Source organism: Martes martes (genome assembly GCF_963455335.1).
Source record: "Martes martes genome assembly, chromosome: 3".
Taxonomy (NCBI): Eukaryota; Metazoa; Chordata; class Mammalia; order Carnivora; family Mustelidae; genus Martes; species Martes martes.
In genome coordinates, this window is record NC_137890.1 from 182857294 (window position 1) to 182876505 (window position 19212).

The following is a 19212-nucleotide window of genomic DNA, read 5'->3' on the forward strand; positions in this document are numbered from 1 at the left end:
AAAAGCCTTTGCGCAGCAAAGGAAACTGTCAACAGAAGGAAGGGCAACTTACTGAATGGGAAAAGGTATTTGCAAGTATTTGATATATTTGATAAGGGGTTAATATCCAAAATATATAAAGAACTTACACAACTCAACACTAATAAACAATTAATCCAATTTAAAAATGGGTAGAAGACCTGAGTAGATATTTTGCCAAAGAAGGCATACACATGGCCAACAGACACGTGAAAAGCATCACTAATCATCAGGGAAATGCAAATCAAAACCATAATGAGAAATCACCTTATACCTATCAGAATGGACAACAAGTGTTGGAGAGGATGTGGAGAAAAAGGAACCCTTGTGTGCTGTTGGTGGGAATGCAAACTAGTGCAGCCACTGGAAAACAGTGTGGAAGTTACTCAAAAAATTAAAAATGGAGCTACCCTATGATCCAGTAATTCCACTGTTGGGTATTTGCCCAAAGAAAACAGAAACACTAATTTGGAAAGATACATGCACCCCTATGTATATCGCGGCATTGCTTAATAGCCAAGATATGGAAACAGTCCAAGTATCCAACCATAGGTGAACGGATAAAGAAGATGTGCCATATACATACAACAGAACAGCACTCAGCCATTTAGAAAAGAATGAAATCTTAACATTTGCAACAACAGGGATGGACCTACAGGGTATTATGCTAAATGAAAAGAGTCAGAGAAAGATGTTTACTCTATGATTTCACTCATATGTGGAATTTAAGAAACAACAAAGACCAAACAACAACAACAAACCTGACTCATAAATACAGAGAACAAACTGCTGGTTTCCCGAGGGGAAGATGGGTGGGGGATGGATGAAATAGATAAAGGGGATTAAGAGGTACAAACTTCCAGTTAATAGTAAGTCACAGGGAGAGAGCGTACAGCATAGGGAATACAGTCAACAAGGTTGTAAAAACGTTTGGTGAAGGAGGAGGGGGCCACAAGTCAAGGGACATAGCGGATCTGTAGAAGCTGAGAATAGTTCTTGGCTGACAGCAAGAAAATGGATGTGGGCTCAGTCCTATATCTTTAAGGAACTGAATTTTACCAACATCCCACATGAGCAAAGAAACAGATCCCCTAGAACCTCCACAAAGAAATTCAGCCCTGCTGACACCTTGATTTTATTTACTGTGACCCATGTCAGACTTCTGATGGGTAGAATGCTAAGATAGCACGTGTGTGGTGTTCAACCTGCTAAATTTATCAAAATTTATTAGGGCAGCAATAGAAAGTTAACACAGGGTTGAAGGAAGTTTTGATCCTGTGGAATGCGATGGGGAACTCAGGCTATGTTGATGATAGTGTACCTGGCATGGGTGTAGTGCCTTTAAATTCTTCAGGCCTGGGAAGTATGACCTGGACTTCAAATCTCCCAATCACCCCAGCAAGTACATACTCTGGTGGACCTGTGCGAGTGGATCAAGAAGGGCAGCTTTGGCCGTGATGACTGGGAAACTTTAATGAAGTTCACTGCCAATTATGTGTCTCCATAAGTGGCTCAAAGTCATCTTGTTTTCTCACCTTCTCTCTGCATCAAATGTGAGTAGAGTGGCTTAGTGGAGTTTCTGTCTGAGGGGTCAGTAAGCAAAATCCCCAGTGAGGCTTTTGTCTTTTGGGGGGTGCAGGGTATTCAGAAATTAATACCTACCTCTCCCCACTCCCCTTAAGCAGAACAACACATACAAACTCCTTGGCCTGACCCCAGAAATTCAGATTGAGTAGGTCTGAGGTGATTCCTGGAAATCCACTTTTTAAAAGCTGTCCCAGAATTGTGATATAGCTAGTAGACCAACCAGCACCTGGGACCTCTGGCCTACATCACCATTTGTAATCAATTATGAAATGTAAAGCTTGAATTATGATACATGATTTGATTTCAATCAAATTGCTAGGTTTTGTGAGAGGACAAAAAATGAGAAAATGAATAAAACATACTGCCTGCCTTCCAGAGACTTCTAATCTAGTCAGAAGACATGATAGGCATAGGAGAAACAGAATCTAGAAAAGTATTGTGGGTAAGATTGGGTATGGGCATGTCCTTTATAGGATGGATGGGATTTCTACTGGTGGAGATGGAGGCAAGAAAGGGGCCATATTCATGTGAGAGCTCTGAGGGCTTTTCATTTGGAAACTATCAAATGTAAAAATGTTGAAAGACCAGTGTTACAGCAACTGTAATGTAAAGCAACCTAGATTTAATAATTGTTAAAATTTTGCCACATTTATTTTTCCTGGTATACCCCCTTTCGTTCTTGCTAAATCTTTTTTTTTTTTTTTTTTTTTTTTAAAGAGTGAGAGAAACCAGGGGTGGGGGGAGTAGAAGGAGAGAGAGAATCTCAAGCAGGCCCATTTGCCCAGCATGGAGCCCAACATGGGGCTCAACCCCACAACCCCAAGATCATGACCTGAGCCAAAATCAAGAACCACACACTCAATGACTGAGACTACCAGGTGCCCCATTCTTGGTAAATCTTTTGAAAGTAAGTAGGTACCATCATGTCACTGCAGTGCAATATGTAAGCATGCATTCTCCAAAAATAAGAACATTTGTTTACGTAGCACAGTATCATTAATAGTCTATCCTCAAGTTTCCCCAGTTGTCTCTCAAGATGTGGTCAAGATTTGTGCATTTCATTTGGTTGTTTTATCTCTTAATTTTAAATGGACTTCTCACCTTTTTTTCTCCTCCCTATGACATTTTTAACTGAAAAATTTCCTGAGATAAATGTAGATACATGCATACTTGAGAAATAATACAGAGAAATCCTTTGTACACCTTGCCAGTGTCTCTGAATAACATTTTACAAAGCTGTTGTGTAATATTATATCTGGAATATTGACATTGATAAAACACACTGATTTTATTCAAATTTCCCTAATATTACTTCAACTGGTATGTGTGTGTGTTAATTTCTCTACAATTTTACCAGTTAGGTAGGTTTGTGTATCTATACAAATTTCCAAAATTTTGTCATTTCAAGAATGTAATCTTTTGGGATTAGCTTTTTTCTGCCCAGGAGAGTCATCCAAGCCGAGTGACCATCTCTTTTCATTGCTCAGTTGTACTCCAAGGTAGGTACACACTGCAGTTTGTTGAAACATTTCCCTGTTGGAGAACATCTGAGTTGATTCCATTTTTTGGCTGTTAATGAATAAAACAGCTATAAACATTTGTGTGCAGGTTTTTCTGTGAATCTATGTTTTCATTCTCTGGGATACTGCCCAAGAGTACAACTGCTAGATTGTATGGGAGTTACAGGTTTAGTTTTTCAAGAAATTGCCAAACTGTTTTCCAAGTAGCTATGACTGTCTATACTTCCTCTTAACTTTTTTTTTTTTTTTAAAGAATCCAAACCATTTTGTTTTCAAATGTCCCATCTACATTTTGAATTTGGTTGATTTTTTTTTCCCTAATAACATCACTCATTTTGTTCTCTATCTCCTGAATTTCATGTAGACTGGAGGTTAAGTCTAGGAGTTCGACGAGATTCGGGTTAGATATTTTTTGTGTTGCATCACATGAGCCCTTAGGATGTCATCGTGAGCTGGTGGGTAGCAAGTCTCATTGGCCAATTAAACACCACACAGCATAGACTCTGATAACAGCAAACAGGTACTGGGGGCCTTGGGCTCTAGTGCCATGATCCCTGAGGGGTACAAGGTGAGGATCAAGTTCTACCCCTGTAAGGGCCTACTTAGCCAGAGGGAGCCATTTTGTTGTTTATGCAGTAAACTTAGATTGACCCTGCCCTTCCCAGAGGAACTTACTTAAAAGCAAGTCTGGGGGGCACCTGGGTGGCTCAGTGGGTTAAGCCTCTGCCTTCGGCTCAGGTCATGATCTCAGGGTCCTGGGATCGAGCCCCACATCGGGCTCTCTGCTCATCGGGGAGCCTGCTTCTCCCTCTCTCTCTGCCTGCTGCTCTGCCTACTTGTGATTCTATCTCTCTCTCTGTCAAATAAATAAAATAAAATCTTAAAAAAAAAAAAAAAAAAAAAGCAAGTCTGGGAAACCAGTCCCAGGTAGCAAAGCCCAGATACAAGGGCGGGTCACAGCAGATGGAGATATCCAATCAGTGGGGTGCGCATACTGTCTCCCTAGCTACCAAGGAGAGTGGGCCCCACCTTTTGGGCGCCAATTCTGACCAAGGTGATAGGCTAGTTCAAATATCTACTAGGGTAAATTGAAATTCAATTGGCCACCTGTGTGTGACCTAGCATGACTGTGCAGTTTTCTCTGTGTGTTGCAATCTCATTGGCCACTTGTGTGTGGCCAGGCTCAACCACATGGCCTTTGCTCTATAAAAGTTAGTCTGTGAGGCTGGGAGGGGTCGCCTCTTTGTAAGAGACGACCCTGACCGGTCGGTTTGATTCTTGATGCTTGGCGCGAAATAAAGCTTTGCTTGACCTTCGCTTTGTATCAGTTTCGCTCCTTTGATCACGGACCCATTATTGGGGGACCCATCACCCCCAAAGAACTATCTTTTAAAATTAACTAACTCTGATAGCATGAGCCCACTAATAGTGATATGCCAAGTTGTAGCTTAGAGACAACAGTCAATTCTTTGCGGGTATGTGTATGGGGTTGTAAGATTTAACTGAAAGCTGAAGTTTGAGCTGGCTCTTGAATAAAAGAAAACAGATCCCAAGTAGAATAGTAAAAGTATGCTGAGATAGAGTGCATTTTCGGATGTCCTTGGTTTCCAAATTAAGGAATTCAAATTTATGGCTAATGAAGAAACTCTGAAAGTTTCTGGTTTTGATCTATTTTTTTTCTTGGTTTTGTTTGTTTTTAAAGGTAAACTGTATTAATATTGGGGCAGTGGAAAGGGTGGATGGCAGCAGTCTGGGAGATCCAAGAGTAAATCATTATAGTTGTGTATGTGAAGTGTCCAAAACTAGGTGCCATAAAAAGAAAGAGTACGGTTCAAATATTTAAGGTTAGAATTAAAAAGCATGTCTGAAGTTTTAGGCCTTTGTGGCTATGATATTGCCTTATTAAATGAGTTTGCAACATACTAGAGGTCTGGGAGGGAAGATGAATAATAATGTGTTTTATGAGTGTACGGGACAGTAAAGATGTCCATCCAAGGAGACTGTTGGAAACATAGTACCTGGAGCCCAGGGGACAGCGTAAGGAGGTGATTACTGATATTGTAAATCTCCCAGAAGGAACTGGTTTAGGGAAAAGAGGCTTATGATGGTTTAAAGGGCAGACAAGAAAATGAACTAAGGTGTTCAATCACAGTGGTGAAGAAGCTTGCTGTTCACCAGCGTGCTAGGACTCCCCTCTAAGGGAGACTGAAATGGCTTAGTTAAGTGCTTGCAGCTGACCCTCCAGGTTCATTAAATTCACTCTCTAAAATCAGCTCTGGCAGGTGAAGGTGTGGGTCGCACGTTGCGTGCACGCATGCGCCGGAAAAGTCCAGGCTAGGCGGCTGGAGGACTGCGCCTGCGCAGTGGCAGGCCGGCCGTTAAGCGCCGACCGCAGACCGGTCCCGCAGAGGATGGAGGAATGGAGCCGCCCCGAGAGTTGCGTAGGGCTTCCAACACCGCTGATATCCGTGGCGGGCGGGTCCGTTCCCTGTACACAGCCCCTATACTTCAGAGGAGTCCTCCTGCCAACCTGGAAAATACGCACAGCAGAACGTCGGAATTTTCTTTGATTCGTTACACCCCGGACCAAAACAAGACCATGAATGGTCTTGACCAAAACACGCCCAAGGATCAGAACAAGGAGGGCGCTGGGTACCGGCTGCTCAACGTGAGTGGGGCCCGGCCGGCGGCGTCTGTCCCCTCCCTGACCACCTGGAGGGCTGGGCAAGGATCCAGGGGTCAGGGCAGGGGGAGAGAAGGAGACCTGCCCTAAGTTGGAAGGTGTTCGTGGCTGAGGAAGCGCTTAGTTGTGGGATCTTGAAGATGATTTAACTTGTCAGAGCCTTGTTTTATTAACTTAAAATAGGGCAATAATTTAGATAATGGTTATGACAGTCTGCCTTACTTATAGAGTCGTCTGAAGATCTGAGGGAGATAATGATGTAAAGTGCTTAACAATGCAAAGCACAGAGTAAAGAATTGTCAGCTGTTGTCATCACCATCATTAGGAATTCATTTATATGGTTAAAGGGCTAAAAACTCCAGAAACTTCAGTTACTTGTCTTCAGTTCCTGAGGTTCTTACAGATGAACTTATAGAAGCAAATCTGTGTCGTGTCTGAAAGTGAATGATTGGTTTCCTGTTAATAATTAGGAAGATTAATTTATATTTGAAATGTGTGAGACGCTTGAGTTTACCATATAGTGGTGCAGGCAGAGGATGGAGGAAATGCAAAAGGAGAATCACAACGAAACTCACTTTTTCGAAGCATTAGAAGATAATTAGGAAATTTTACAGTCTCTCTTGGTCTTAAGTTATTAAAAGAATAACACAGTTAAAAGTATCAGGAACAAACGGTACACAAAAAGATGACGTCTCCTGTAAAATCAAGGAGTTGAATTACTTGATCTCTACAGTACCCTCCTAATTCCAGAAACTTAGAATACTCTTGGTTCATTGTTAAGATAAATTGAGAGCATATTAGGATTTAGCTATAATAGTAGGAAAACTTGTGAAGGTTGTGTGAGAGGGGTGTGCTTGGAAGTTCAGGCCATAGAAGGTGTTTGTTGTTAAGTCGTTTTAAGGAATATGTACTTTATTTTGTAGAATGGTGATTTCCACTGCTTTTTTAAGTAATGGGATTCCTTTTTATTGCAAAAAAAAAAAAAAAAAAAAAAGGAAAGTTCCTCACAGAAGAGTAACTGGCTCTTTACTGCCTACTGCCTGGCAAAATCTGTAATGACAAGAAGCTACCATACAGCAATGTTTTTAATTTGCTGATAGGTACAACACCAGCTACATACAGTCAAAACAGAGTAATGCACCTATATGCAGGGTACAATGTTTACCCAAGTTTGGTTTCCCAAATATTTGACCATAGAATATTTTAATATTTTGACAGAACAACAAAAAGAGCTTAGGAAATGAAATGTGCACTTGAATTTAGTTATAATGACCTTAGAGAGGAATTCCTTTTAAACCCAGATGCAGAGGAATGAGTTCATGTGTTACAGATGTTCATTATATAAAAAATTTAGAGTAATATGAGAATGTTATTAAAATTATTATAATAGCTGTATGATACACAGTGTAGACCATTGAGCACAGAATGGATGGCCCTCCTTAATAAATCTGCCTATGCATCAGTACACAGATGGAACATTGTATATTTAGGCAACATGTAGTCTTTCTATGATTTCTTGGCATTTTATGGCACATGATTTCTTGAAAGCAGATTATCATAGAGTAATAACAGCTATATAAATGTGGTTAGCATTTTCTGTTCAAAATACAGTTTTTTTGCATGGGTGGTTCAGTGGTAGAATTCTCGCCTGCCAAAATACAGTTTTTTTTAAAAACTTGGAAGCAAATACATCGCTGAGTTATATTTCACATTGTATCAGAATACATTTTGGAAAACAGTAGTTTGCACATAATACTTAGAATACATTTGGCTTCACGGATGTCCAGAGTTGAGAACCATGGCTACAGGAGGTAGGAAAAGCTGGTGGATTTTAAGCAGCGGGAAGGCATGAATCAGATGGGCTGTGTTGAACAAACTGTTTGACTATTAGGGTTTAAGGAGAGATTGAAGAAACAGGCAGTGAGGACAGCAAAATCTCTGAGCAATGGAAAAGCATGGGCTTGAAAGCACAAGAAGCACTATCCTTCTTGGATAGGAAGAAGGGCATCTCTTCCTCCAGACCAGTGTTTATTTTATCCTTGGATCCCCAGTAGCCACATCTTCAGGGGTGCTTATTAAAATACCCAACTTTTGTAGCAACATGGACAGGACTGGAAGAGATTATGCTGAGTGAAATAAGTGAAACAGAGAAAGTCAAGTATCATATGGTTTCACTTATTGGTGGAGCATAACAAATAATATAGAGGACAAGGGTAGATGGAGAGGAGAAGGGAGTTGAGGGAAATTGGAAGGGGAGGTGAACCATGAGAGGCTATGGACTCTGAAAAACAACCTGAGGGTTTTGAAGGGGCGGGGTGGGAGGGTGGGGGAACCAGGTGGTGGGTATTAGGGAGGGCACAGATTGCATGGAGCACTGGGTGTGGTGAAAAAACAATGAATACTGTTACGCTGAAAATAAATAAAAAATTAAAAAAAAAATCTAGATTCTTGGGCCTCCACTTTAGACCTACTTGAATCAAGAGGGCTGGGGCCCCAGAAATGTGCTCAAATCTTAAACTACCCGAATGGTTCTTAGGTTCATGTTTGAAAATGACCATAGGTAGTGGGAAAAGATAGGCATGGATGTGGGGGGTGTGGATTGAGGGTGTGGGCGGGAGAAGGAAGCAAATGGAGTCAAAAGAGTTTCATGAAAAAGAAAAAGGAGGGATAAGTGACTGGAGGCTCGGGGAGATTAAAAGAAGGTTTATTGAATGTGTTTCAGTGGGTATTGTGTGTTTCACTGGGTATTTCCACCTTGTTATATCTTGTGTGAGGTGTTTTTTTTTTTTTTTAGTTCAATTATGACTCTGTTAAAGATGGTTTTCTTTAAGTATAGCTGACACACAGTGTTGCATTAGTTTCAGTTGTACAACTTAGTGATGTGGCAAGTTTATACATCGTGCTCTGTTAACCACAAGTGTAGTTGCCATCTATCCTGGTACATTGTTACTACAATATCATCGATTATGTATTCCTTAGGTTGTGACTTTTATTCCCATGATTTATTCATTCCATAACTGGAAGCCTGTATCTCCCTCTCTATCAACCCATTTTCTCCAATTTTCCCCTCCTCCTCTCTGGCAACCATCCGTTTGTTCTCCATATTTATAGGTCTTACTCTGCTTTTTGTTTGTGTGTTCGTTTTATTTATTAGATTTCACTTAAGAGTGGAATCATATGGTATTTGTCTTTCTCTGCGTTATTTTGCTTAGCATTATACCATCTAGGTCCATCCATGTTGTCTCAAATGACGCAATTTCATCTTTTTTATAGCAGTGTAATATTCCATTGTATGTATATACCACATCTTTATCCATTCATCTGTGGATGGATACTTGGGTTGTTTTGATATCTTGACTATTGTAAATAATACAGAAATAAACATAGGGGTGTGTATATCTTTTAAGTTAGTGTCTTTTTTTTTCCTTTGGGTAGATACTCAGTAATGTGATTGCTTGATCATAAGGTCATTCTATTTTTAATTTTTGAGGCGCCTCCATACTCTTTTCCCCATTGGCTGCACTGGTTTTCATTCTCAATAGTACGTGAGGGCTCCTTTTTCTCCACATCTTCACCAACACTTGATTCTTATGTTTTTTATTTTAGCCCTTCTTACAGATGTGATGTGATATCCCATTGTGGTTTTGTTTTTGCATTTCCCTGGTCATGATGATGTTGAGCATCTTTTCATGTGTTTCTTGCCCTTCTTTGTATTCTTTGGAGAAATGCCTAATCAGGTCCTCTGTCCATTTTTTTAATTGGATTTTTTTTAATTGGATTGCTTGTTTTCCTTGTTTCCTTGTTGACTTGTATGAGTTCTTTATTTTGGATACGAACTCTTTATCAGATACGTTATTTGCAAATATCTTCTCCCATTTCATAGATTGTCTTTTAGTTTTGTTGATGGTTTCCTTTGTTGTGCAGAAGCTTTTTATTTTTTATTTTTATTTTTTTAAAGATTTTTTTTTAAAGATTTTATTTATTTATTTGACAGACAGAGATCACAAGTAGGCAGAGAGGCAGGCAGAGAGAGAGGAGGAAGCAGGCTCCCCGCTGAGCAGAGAGCCCGATGCGGGGCTCGATCCCAGGACCCTGGGATCATGACCTGAGCCGAAGGCAGAGGCTTTAACCCACTGAGCCACCCAGGTGGCCCTTTTTTAAAAAGATTTTATTTATTTATTTGACAGGCAGAGATCACAAGTAGGCGGAGAGGCAGGCAGAGAGAGGGAGAGAGGAGGAAGCACGCTCCCTGCTGAGCAGAGAGCCTGATGTGGGGCTCGATCCCAGGACTCTGGGATCATGACCTGAGCCGAAGGCAGAGGCTTTAACCCACTGAGCCACCCAGGCGCCCCAGAAGCTTTTTATTTTGATGTAGTCTCAATAGTTTATTTTTGGTTTTGTTTCCTTTGTCTTAGGAGACACATCTAGAAAAATATTGCTACAGCTGATGTCACAGAAATCACTGCCTGTGCTCTCTTCTAGAATTTTTATGGTTTCAAGTCTCACATTTAGTCCTTAACCCATTTTGAGTTTACTTTTATGTATGGTATAAGAAAGTGGTCCAGTTTCATTCTTTTGCATGCAACTGTCCAGTTTCCCAACCATTTGTTGTAGTGACTGTCATTTTCTCATTGCATATTCTTGCCTCCTTTGCCAAAGATTAATTGACCATATAATCATGAGTTTATTTCTGGACTTTCAGTTCTGTTCTATTGATCTATGTGTGTGTTTTCTTTTTATTTTTTACTTAAATTCAATTTAATATAGAAGGTATTATTAGTTTCAAGGGTAGAATTTAGTGACTCATCAGTTGCATATAACACCCAGTGCTCATTATACCAAGTGCCTTCCTTAATGCCTGTCACCCACCTACCCCCTTCCCCACCCACCTCTCCTCCAGCAACCCTCTGTTAGTTTCTTATAGTTAAGAATCTCTTATGGTTTGCCTTCCTCTCTGCCTTTATATTACTTTATTTTTCCTTCCCTTTCCCTATGTTCCTCTGTCTGGTTTCTTAAATTCCACATATGAGTGAAATCACATGGTGTTTGTCTTTCTCCGACTGACTTATTTCACTTAGCAGAATACCCTGTAGTTCCATCCATGTCATTGAGATTGACATGATTTCATCCTTTTTGATGGCTGAGTAATATTCCATTGTATGTTGTCCGTGGGAGTGCCAATGCTCATATTGGAAAAGCTTGGCAGTTTCCAAATAGCAACTTCGGAAAAGTTTGATAATTTCTTATAAAAGTAAACATATGTTTAACATATAAGCCAGGAATCCCACTTCTATGTGTTTATGTAAGACAAGTGACAACACAAGTCTATACAAATACGTCTTGTTTATCCATTCATCTGTTGGTGGACATCTGGGCTCTCCATAGGTCAGCTATTGTAGACACTGATGCTATAAACATCAGGGTGCATATGCCTCTTCAATAACTATTTTTGTATCCTTTGGATAAATACCTAGAAGTGCAATTTCTGGGTTATAGGGTAGTTCTATTTTTAACTTTTTGAGGGACCTCCATACTGTTTTCCAGAGTGGCTGCATCAGTTTGCATTTCCACCAACAGTATAAGAGGGTTCCCCATCCCTCACCATTATCTGTTATTTCCTGAGTTGTTTATTTTGGCCATTCTGACCAGTATGAGGTGGTATCTCATTGTGGTTTTGATTTGTATTTTCCTGATGTCGACTGATATTGATCAATTTTTCATGTGTCTGTTGGCCATTTTTATGTCTTCTTTGGAGAAATGTCTGTTCATGTCTTTTGCCCATTTCTTGATTGGATTATTTGTCTTTGTTGAGTTTGACAAGTTCTTTATAGATCTTGGATACTAGCCCTTTATCCATAACATCATTTGCAAATATCTTCTCTCATTCTGTAGGTTGCCTTTTAGTTTTGTTGACTGTTTCCTTTGCTGTGTAAAAGCTTTTTATCTTGATAAAGTCCTAATAGTTCATTTTTGTTTCCCTTGCCTCTGGAGACTTATCTAGCAAGAAGTGCTGCAGCCTATGTCAAAGAGGTTGCTGCCTGTGTTCTCCTCTAGGGTTTTGATGGATTCCTATTTCACATTTTGGTCTTTCATCCATTTTGAGTGTATTTTTGTGTGTGGTGTAAGAAAATGGTCCAGTTTCATTCTTTTACATGTGGCTGTCCAGTTTTCTTACACTATTTGTTGAAGAGACAGCCTTTTTACTATTGGATATTCTTTCCTGCTTTGTTAAAGATTAGCTGACCATAGAGTTGAGGGTCCATTTCTGGGTTTTCTATTCTGTTCCATTGATCTGTGTGTCTGTTTTGGTGCCAGTACCATAAGGTCTTGATTATAGCTTCGAAGTCTGGAGTTGTGATGCTTCCAGCTTTGGTTTTCTTTATCAACATTATTTGTGGTCTACATTATTTTATTATTTATATTTGATATATTTGTGGTCAACATTACTCATTTGGTTTTCTTTATCAACATTATTTGTGGTCTTTTCTGGTTCCATACAAATTTTAGAATTGTTCCAGCTCTGTGAAAAATGCTGGCGGTATTTTTATAGGGATTGCATTGAATGTGTAGATTGCTTTGGGTAGCATAGACATTTTAGCAATATTTTTTCTTCCAATATTTTTCCATTTTTTGTGTCTTCCTCAATTTCTTTTGTAAATGTTTTATAGTTTTCAGAGTACAGATCTTTTACATGTTGGGTTAGGTTTATTCTTAGGTATCTTATGGTTTTTGGTGCAATTATAAACAAGATTGATTCCTTGATTTCTCTTTTTGATGTTTCATTTTTAATATATAGAACTGCAACAGACTTCTGTGCATTGATTTTATGTCATGCTGACATAATTGCAATAGGAATTCTTGAATTCCTATATCAATTCTATCAATTTTCTGCTGGAATCTTTTGGGTTTTCTACATAGAGTATCATGTCATTTATGAAGAGTGAAAGTTTGACTACTTTTTTGCTGATTTGCATGTCTTTTATTTCTTTCTGTTGTCTGATTACTGAGGCTAGGTCTTCTAGTACTATGTTGAACAGCAGTGGTAAGAGTGGGCATCCCTGCCATGTTCCTGACCTTAGGGGGAAAGCTCTCAGTTTTTCCTTGTTGAGGGTGATATTCACTGTGGGTCTTTCATATATAGCTTTTCTGATGTTGAGATACATTCCCTCTATTCCTACATTGTGGAGGGTTTTAAATCAAGAAAGGATGCTGTATTTTGTCAAATTCCTTTTCTGCATCAGTTGAGAGGATCATATATTTCTTATCCTTTCTTTTTATTAATGTGGTGTATCATGTTGATTGATTTGCAAATCTTGAACCACCTTGCAGCCCAAGCATAAATCCCACTTGGTAATGGTGAATAATCCTTTTAGTATACTGTTGGATCCTATTAGCTAGTCTCTTGGTGAGAATTTTTGCATCCATGTTCATCAGGGATGTTAGCTGTAGTTCTCTTTTTTAGTGGAGTCTTTTTCTAGTTTTGGGATCAGGGTAATGCTGGCTTCATAGAACAAGTTTAGAAGTTTTCCCTCCATTTCTGTTTTTTTGGAATAGTTTCAGAAGTATAGATATTCTTAAAATATTTTGTAGAATTCCCCTGGGAAGCCATCTGGCCTTGGACTCTTGTTTGTTGGGAGATTTTTGATTATTACTTCAGTATCCTTGCTGGTTATGGGTCTGTTTGGGTTTTCTATTTCTTCCTGTTTCTGTTTTGGTAGTTTGTATGATTCTAGGAATTTAGCTGTTTCTTCCTGATTGCCCTCTTTTTGATATATTATTGCTCCTAGTATATTCTTATAATTGTATTCCCATGATGTTGGTTTTGATCTCTCCTCTTTCATTCACGATCTTATTAATTTGGGTCCTTTCTCTTTTCTTTTTGAAAAATCTGGCTAGGGGTTTATCAATCTTGTGAATTCTTCAAAAGAACCAACTCCTAGTTTCATTGATCTGCTCTGGTTTCTTTTATATCTATGTCATTGATTTCTGCTGTGATTTTTATTAGTCTCCTGCTGGATTTAGGCTTTATTTGCTACTCTTTTTTTTTTTTTCAGTTCCTTTAGGTATAAGGTTACGTTGTATATTTGAGAGTTTTCTTGCTTCTTGAGGAAGGTCTGTATTGCTATATACTTACTCTGGACCACCTTTGCTGCATTTCAAAAGTTTTTAACTGTAATGTTTTCATTTTCATTTGTGTCCATGTATTTTTTTAAATGGATGTTCTTTAACCTCCATGTATTTGTGGTCCTTTCAATTTTTTTTCTTGTGATTGACTTCAAGTTTCATAGCATTGTGGTCTGAAAATATACATGGTATGATTTCAGTCTTTTTGTACCCATTGAGTCCTGTTTTTGACCCAATATGTGATCTGTTCTGGAGAATGTTACGTGTGCCCCTGGAAAGAATGTGTATTCTGCTGCTTTAGAATGAAATGTTCTGAATGTATCATTTAAGTCCATCTGGTGCAGTGTGTCATTCAAAGCCCTTGTTTCCTTGTTGATCTTCTGCTTAGATGATCTGTCCATTGCTGTGATTGGGGTGTTAAAATCCCCTACTAGTATTGTATTATTATCAATGAGTTTCTATAAGTTTGTTATCGATTTATATATTTGACTGATCCCAAGTTAGGGGTATAAATGTTTATAATTATTAGATCTTCTTGTTGGATAGACTCCTTTATTATGATATAGTGTCCTTCTTCATCTCTTATTACAGCCTTTGGTAAGATGTAGTTTGTCTGATATAAGGATGACTACTCCAGGTTTCTTTTGTTATCCATTAGCTTGGTAAATGTTTCTCCACCCCATCACTTTCAAATTGAAGGAGTCTTTGAATCTAAAGTGAGTCTCTCTCTTTTTTGGAACAAATGGCTAAAAGCCATAGACTTGACATTTTATTTATTTATTTTTAACATATAATGCATTATTTGTTTCATGGGTACAGGTCTGTGATTCATCAGTCTTACACAATTCACTCACCATAGCATATAGCATATATCCTCCCCAATGTCCATCACCCATTCCTCCAACGCCCCTCCACTCCAGCAACCCTCAGTTTGTTTTGTGAGACTTAGAGTCTCTTATGGTTTGTCTCCCTCGCTGGTTTTGTTTTGTTTCATTTTTCTCTCCCTTCCCCTATGATTTTCTGTCTTCTTCCTCAAATTCCTCAAATCAGTGAGATCATATGATAATTTTCTTTCTCTGATAGACTTATTTTGTTTAGCACAATACCCTCTAGTTCCATTCACTTCATAGCAAATGGCAAGATTTGGGGGTTTTGATGGCTGCATAATATTCCATTTTATAATACCACATCTTTATCCATTCATCTGTTGATGGATGTCTAGGCTCTTTCCATAGTTTGGCTATTGTGGACATTGCTGCTATAAACATTGGGGTGCTTGTGCCCCTTCAGATCACTACATTTGTATCTTTAGGGTAAATACCCACTAGTGCAATTGCTGGGTCATAGGGTAGCTCTATTTTCAAATTTTTGAGGAAACTCCATCCTGTTTTCCAGAGTGGCTGCACCAGCTTGCATCCCACCAACAGGGTAGGAGGGTTCCTCTTTCTCAGCATCCTTGCCAACACCTGTTGTTTCCTGACTTATTAATGTTAACCATTCTGACTGGTGTGAGGTGGTATCTCATTGCGGTTTTGATTTGTATTTCCCTGATGCCAAGTGATGTGGAGCACTTTTTCATGTGTCTCTTGGCCATTTGGATATCTTTGCAGAAGTGTCTGTTCATGTCTTCTGCCCATTTCTTGATTGGCTTATTTGTTCTTTGAGTGTTGAGTTTGATAAGTTCTTAATAGATTTTGGACACTAGCCCTTTATCTGATATGGCATTTGCAAATATGTTTTTTTGTCTGTTTCTGTTGGTTTTGGTGACCGTTTCCCTTGCTGTGCAAAAGCTTTTGATCTTGATGAAATCTCAAGAGTTCATTTTTGCCCTTGCTTCCCTTGCTTTTGGTGATGTTTCTAGGAAGAAGTTGCTGCAGCCAGGGTCACAAAGGTTGCTGCCTGTGTTCTCTTCTAGGGTTTTGATGGATTCCTGTGTCACGTTGAGGTCTTTCATCCATTTTGAGTATTTTTGTGTGCGGTGTAAGGAAATGATCCAGTTTCATTCTTCTACATGTGGTTGTCCAGTTTTCCCAACACCATTTGTTGAAGAGACTGCCTTTTTTTCCATTGGGCATTCTTACCTGCTTTGTTGAAGATTAGTTGACCATAGAGTTGAGAGTCCATTTGTGGGTTCTCTGTTCTGTTCCATTGATCTGTGTCTGTTTTTGTGCCAGTACCAGACTGTCTTGATGATTATAGCTTTGGAATAGAGCTTGAAGTCTGGAATTGTGATGCCACCAGCTTTGGTTTTCTTTTTCGACATTGTTATGGCTATTTGGGGTCTTTTCTGGTTCCATACAAATTTTAGGATTATTTGTTCCATTTCTTTGAAGAAAGTTCCTGGCATTTTGATAGAGATTGCATTAAATGTGGAGATTGCTCTAGGCAGCATAGACAGTTTCACAATATTTTTTCTTCCAATCCATAAGCATGGAACATTTTTCCATTTCTTTGTGTCTTCCTCAATTTCTTTCATGAGTATTCTATAGTTTTCTGAGTACAGATTCTTTGCCTCTTTGTTAAGATATGTTCCTTGGTATCTTATGGTTTTGGGTGTCATTGTAAATGGGGCTGACTCCTTAATTTCTCTTTCTTCTGTCTTGTTGTTGATGTATAGAATGCAACTGATTACTGTGCATTGATTTTATATCCTGACACTTTATAGAATTCCTGTATGAGTTCTAGCAGTTTTGGGATGGAGTCTTTTTGGGTTTTCCACATAAAGTTTCATATCATTTGCAAAGAGTGAGAGTTTGACTTCTTCATTGCCAATTTGTATGACTTTTATTCTTTTTGTTGTCTAACTGCTGAGGCTAGGACTTCTAGTACTATGTTGACTAGCAGTGGTGGCAGTGAACATCCCTGGTGTGTTCCTGACCTTAGGGGAAATTTTCTCAGTTTTTCCCCACTTAGAATGATATTCACTGTGGGTTTTTCATAGATGGCTTTGATGATATTGAGGTATGTATCCTCTATCCCTACACTATGAGGAGTTTTGATCAAGAAAGGATCCTGTACTTTGTCAAATGATTTTTCAGCATCATATGGTTCAGTATCATATGGTTCTTGTTCTTTCTTTTACTAATGTATTATATCACATTGATCAGTTTGTGGATGTTGAACCCACCTTGCAGCCTAGGAATAAATCCCATTTGGTTGTGACGAATAAGCCTTTTAATGTACTGTTGGATCCTGTTGGCTAGTGTTTTGGTGAGAATTTTTGCATCCAATTACAGACATTAGTCTGTAATTCACCTTTTTTCTTTTTTAAGATTTTATTTATTTATTTGTCAGAGAGAGTGAGCACAGGCAGACAGAGAGGCAGGCAGAGGCAGAGGGAGAAGCAGGCTCCCTGCTGAGCAAGGAGCCCGATGTGGGACTCGATCCCAGGACCCTGGGATCATGACCTGAGCCGAAGGCAGCTGCTTAACCAACTGAGCCACCCAGGTATCCCTGTAATTCACCTTTTTGATGGGGTCTTTGGTTTTGGGATCAAGATAATGCTGCCCTCATAAAATGAGCTTAGAAGTTTTCCTTCCATTTCTATTTTTTGGAGCAGTTTCAGGAGACTAGGTATTAGTTATTCTTTAAATGTTTGGTAAAATTCCCCTGGGAAGCCGTCTGACCCTGGGCTCTTGTTTGTTGGGAGATTTTTGATGACTGCTTCAATCTCCTTGCTAGTTATGGGTCTGTTCAGGTTTTCTTTTCCTCCCTGGTTCAGTTTTGGTAGTTTATATGTCTCTAGGAATGCATCCATTTCTTCCAGATTATCTAATTTGCTAGTATATAGTTGCTCATAATATGTTCTTATAATTGTTTGTATTTCTTTGGTGTTGGTTGTGATCTCTCCTCTTTCATTCATGATTTATTTGGGTCCTTTCTCTTTTCCTTTGGATAAGCCTGGCTGGGGTTTATCAATCTTATTAATTCTTTCAAAGAACCAGCTCCTAGTTTTATTGATATGTTCTACTGTTCTTTTCTTTTCTATTTCACTGATTTCTGCTCTGAACTTTATTATTTCTCTTCTCCTGCTGGGTTTAGGCTTTATTTGCTGTCCTTTCTCCAGCTCCTTTAGGTATATGGTTAGGTTGTGTGTTTGAGACCTTTCTTGTTTCTTGAGAAGGCTTCTATTGCTATATGTTTTCCTCTTAGGACTACCTTTGCTGCATCCCAAAGATTTTAAACAGTTGTGTTTTCATTTTCATTTGTTTCTATGAATTTTTTCAATTCTTCTTTAATTCCTTGGTTGACCCACTCGTTCTTTAGTAGGATGGTCTTTAGCTTCCATGTATTTGGTTCTTTCCAACTTTCCTCTTCTGACTGAGTTCAAGTTTCAAACCATTGTTATCTGAAAATATACAGGGAATGATCCCAGTCTTTTGGTACTGGCTGAGACCTGATTTGTAACCCAGGATGTGATATATTCTGGAGAATGTTCCATGTACACTGAGAAGAATGTGTATTCTGTTGCTTTGGCATGGAATGATCTGAGTATATCTGTCAAGTCCATCTGGTCCAGTGTGTCATTTAAAGCCTTTATTTCCTTGTTGATCTTTTGCTTAGATGATCTGTCCATTTCAGTGAGGGGGATGTTAAAGTCCTCTACTATTATTATATTATTGTTGATGTGTTTCTTTGGTTTTGTTATTAATTGGCTTATATAATTGGCTACTCCGATGTTAGGGCATAAATATTTAAAATTGTTAGATCTTGTGGACAAACCCTTTAAATATCATATAGTGTCCTTTCTCATTTCTTATTATACTCTTTGGCTTAAAATCTAATTTGTTTGATATAAGGATTGCCACCCCAGCTTTCTTTTGATGTCTATTAGCATGGTCAATGATTTTCTACCCCTTCACATGAAATCCTGAGGTGTGTTTGGGTCAAAAATGAGTCTCTTGCAGACATCATATTGATTGGTCTTGTTTGTTTTTTTTTTTTTTTCTATCCATTCTGATACCCTGTGTCTTTTGATTGGGGGCATTTAGCCCATTTACATTCAGGGTAACTATTGAAAGATATTAATTTAGTGCCATTATATTGCCTTTAAGGTGACTGTTACTGTATATTGTCTCTGTTCCTTTCTGGTCTGTTCCTTTTAGGCTCTCTCTTTGCTTAAAGGACCCCTTTCAATATTTCCTGTAGGGCTGGTTTGGTATTTGCAAGTACTTTTAGTTTCTGTTTGTCCTGGAAGCTTTTTATCTCTCCTTTTATTTTCAGTGACAGCCTAGCTGGATATAGTATTCTTGCTGCATATTTTTTCATTTAGCGTATCAT

The 19212-nt window shown here is 38.8% G+C and overlaps 1 protein-coding gene across 1 annotated transcript in view; it reads left to right on the top strand.

Annotated features, from left to right (window-relative positions):
- Positions 1–5544: 5544 nt before the first annotated feature.
- The window catches only part of C2CD6 (C2 calcium dependent domain containing 6), a gene marked incomplete at both ends in the record, with an annotated part of 132295 nt that continues 118627 nt past the window's right edge, over positions 5545–19212 (top strand). The window contains 1 exon segment of the mRNA XM_080799457.1: positions 5545–5793. Within this exon segment, the coding sequence (XP_080655583.1) occupies positions 5545–5793 (249 nt within the window).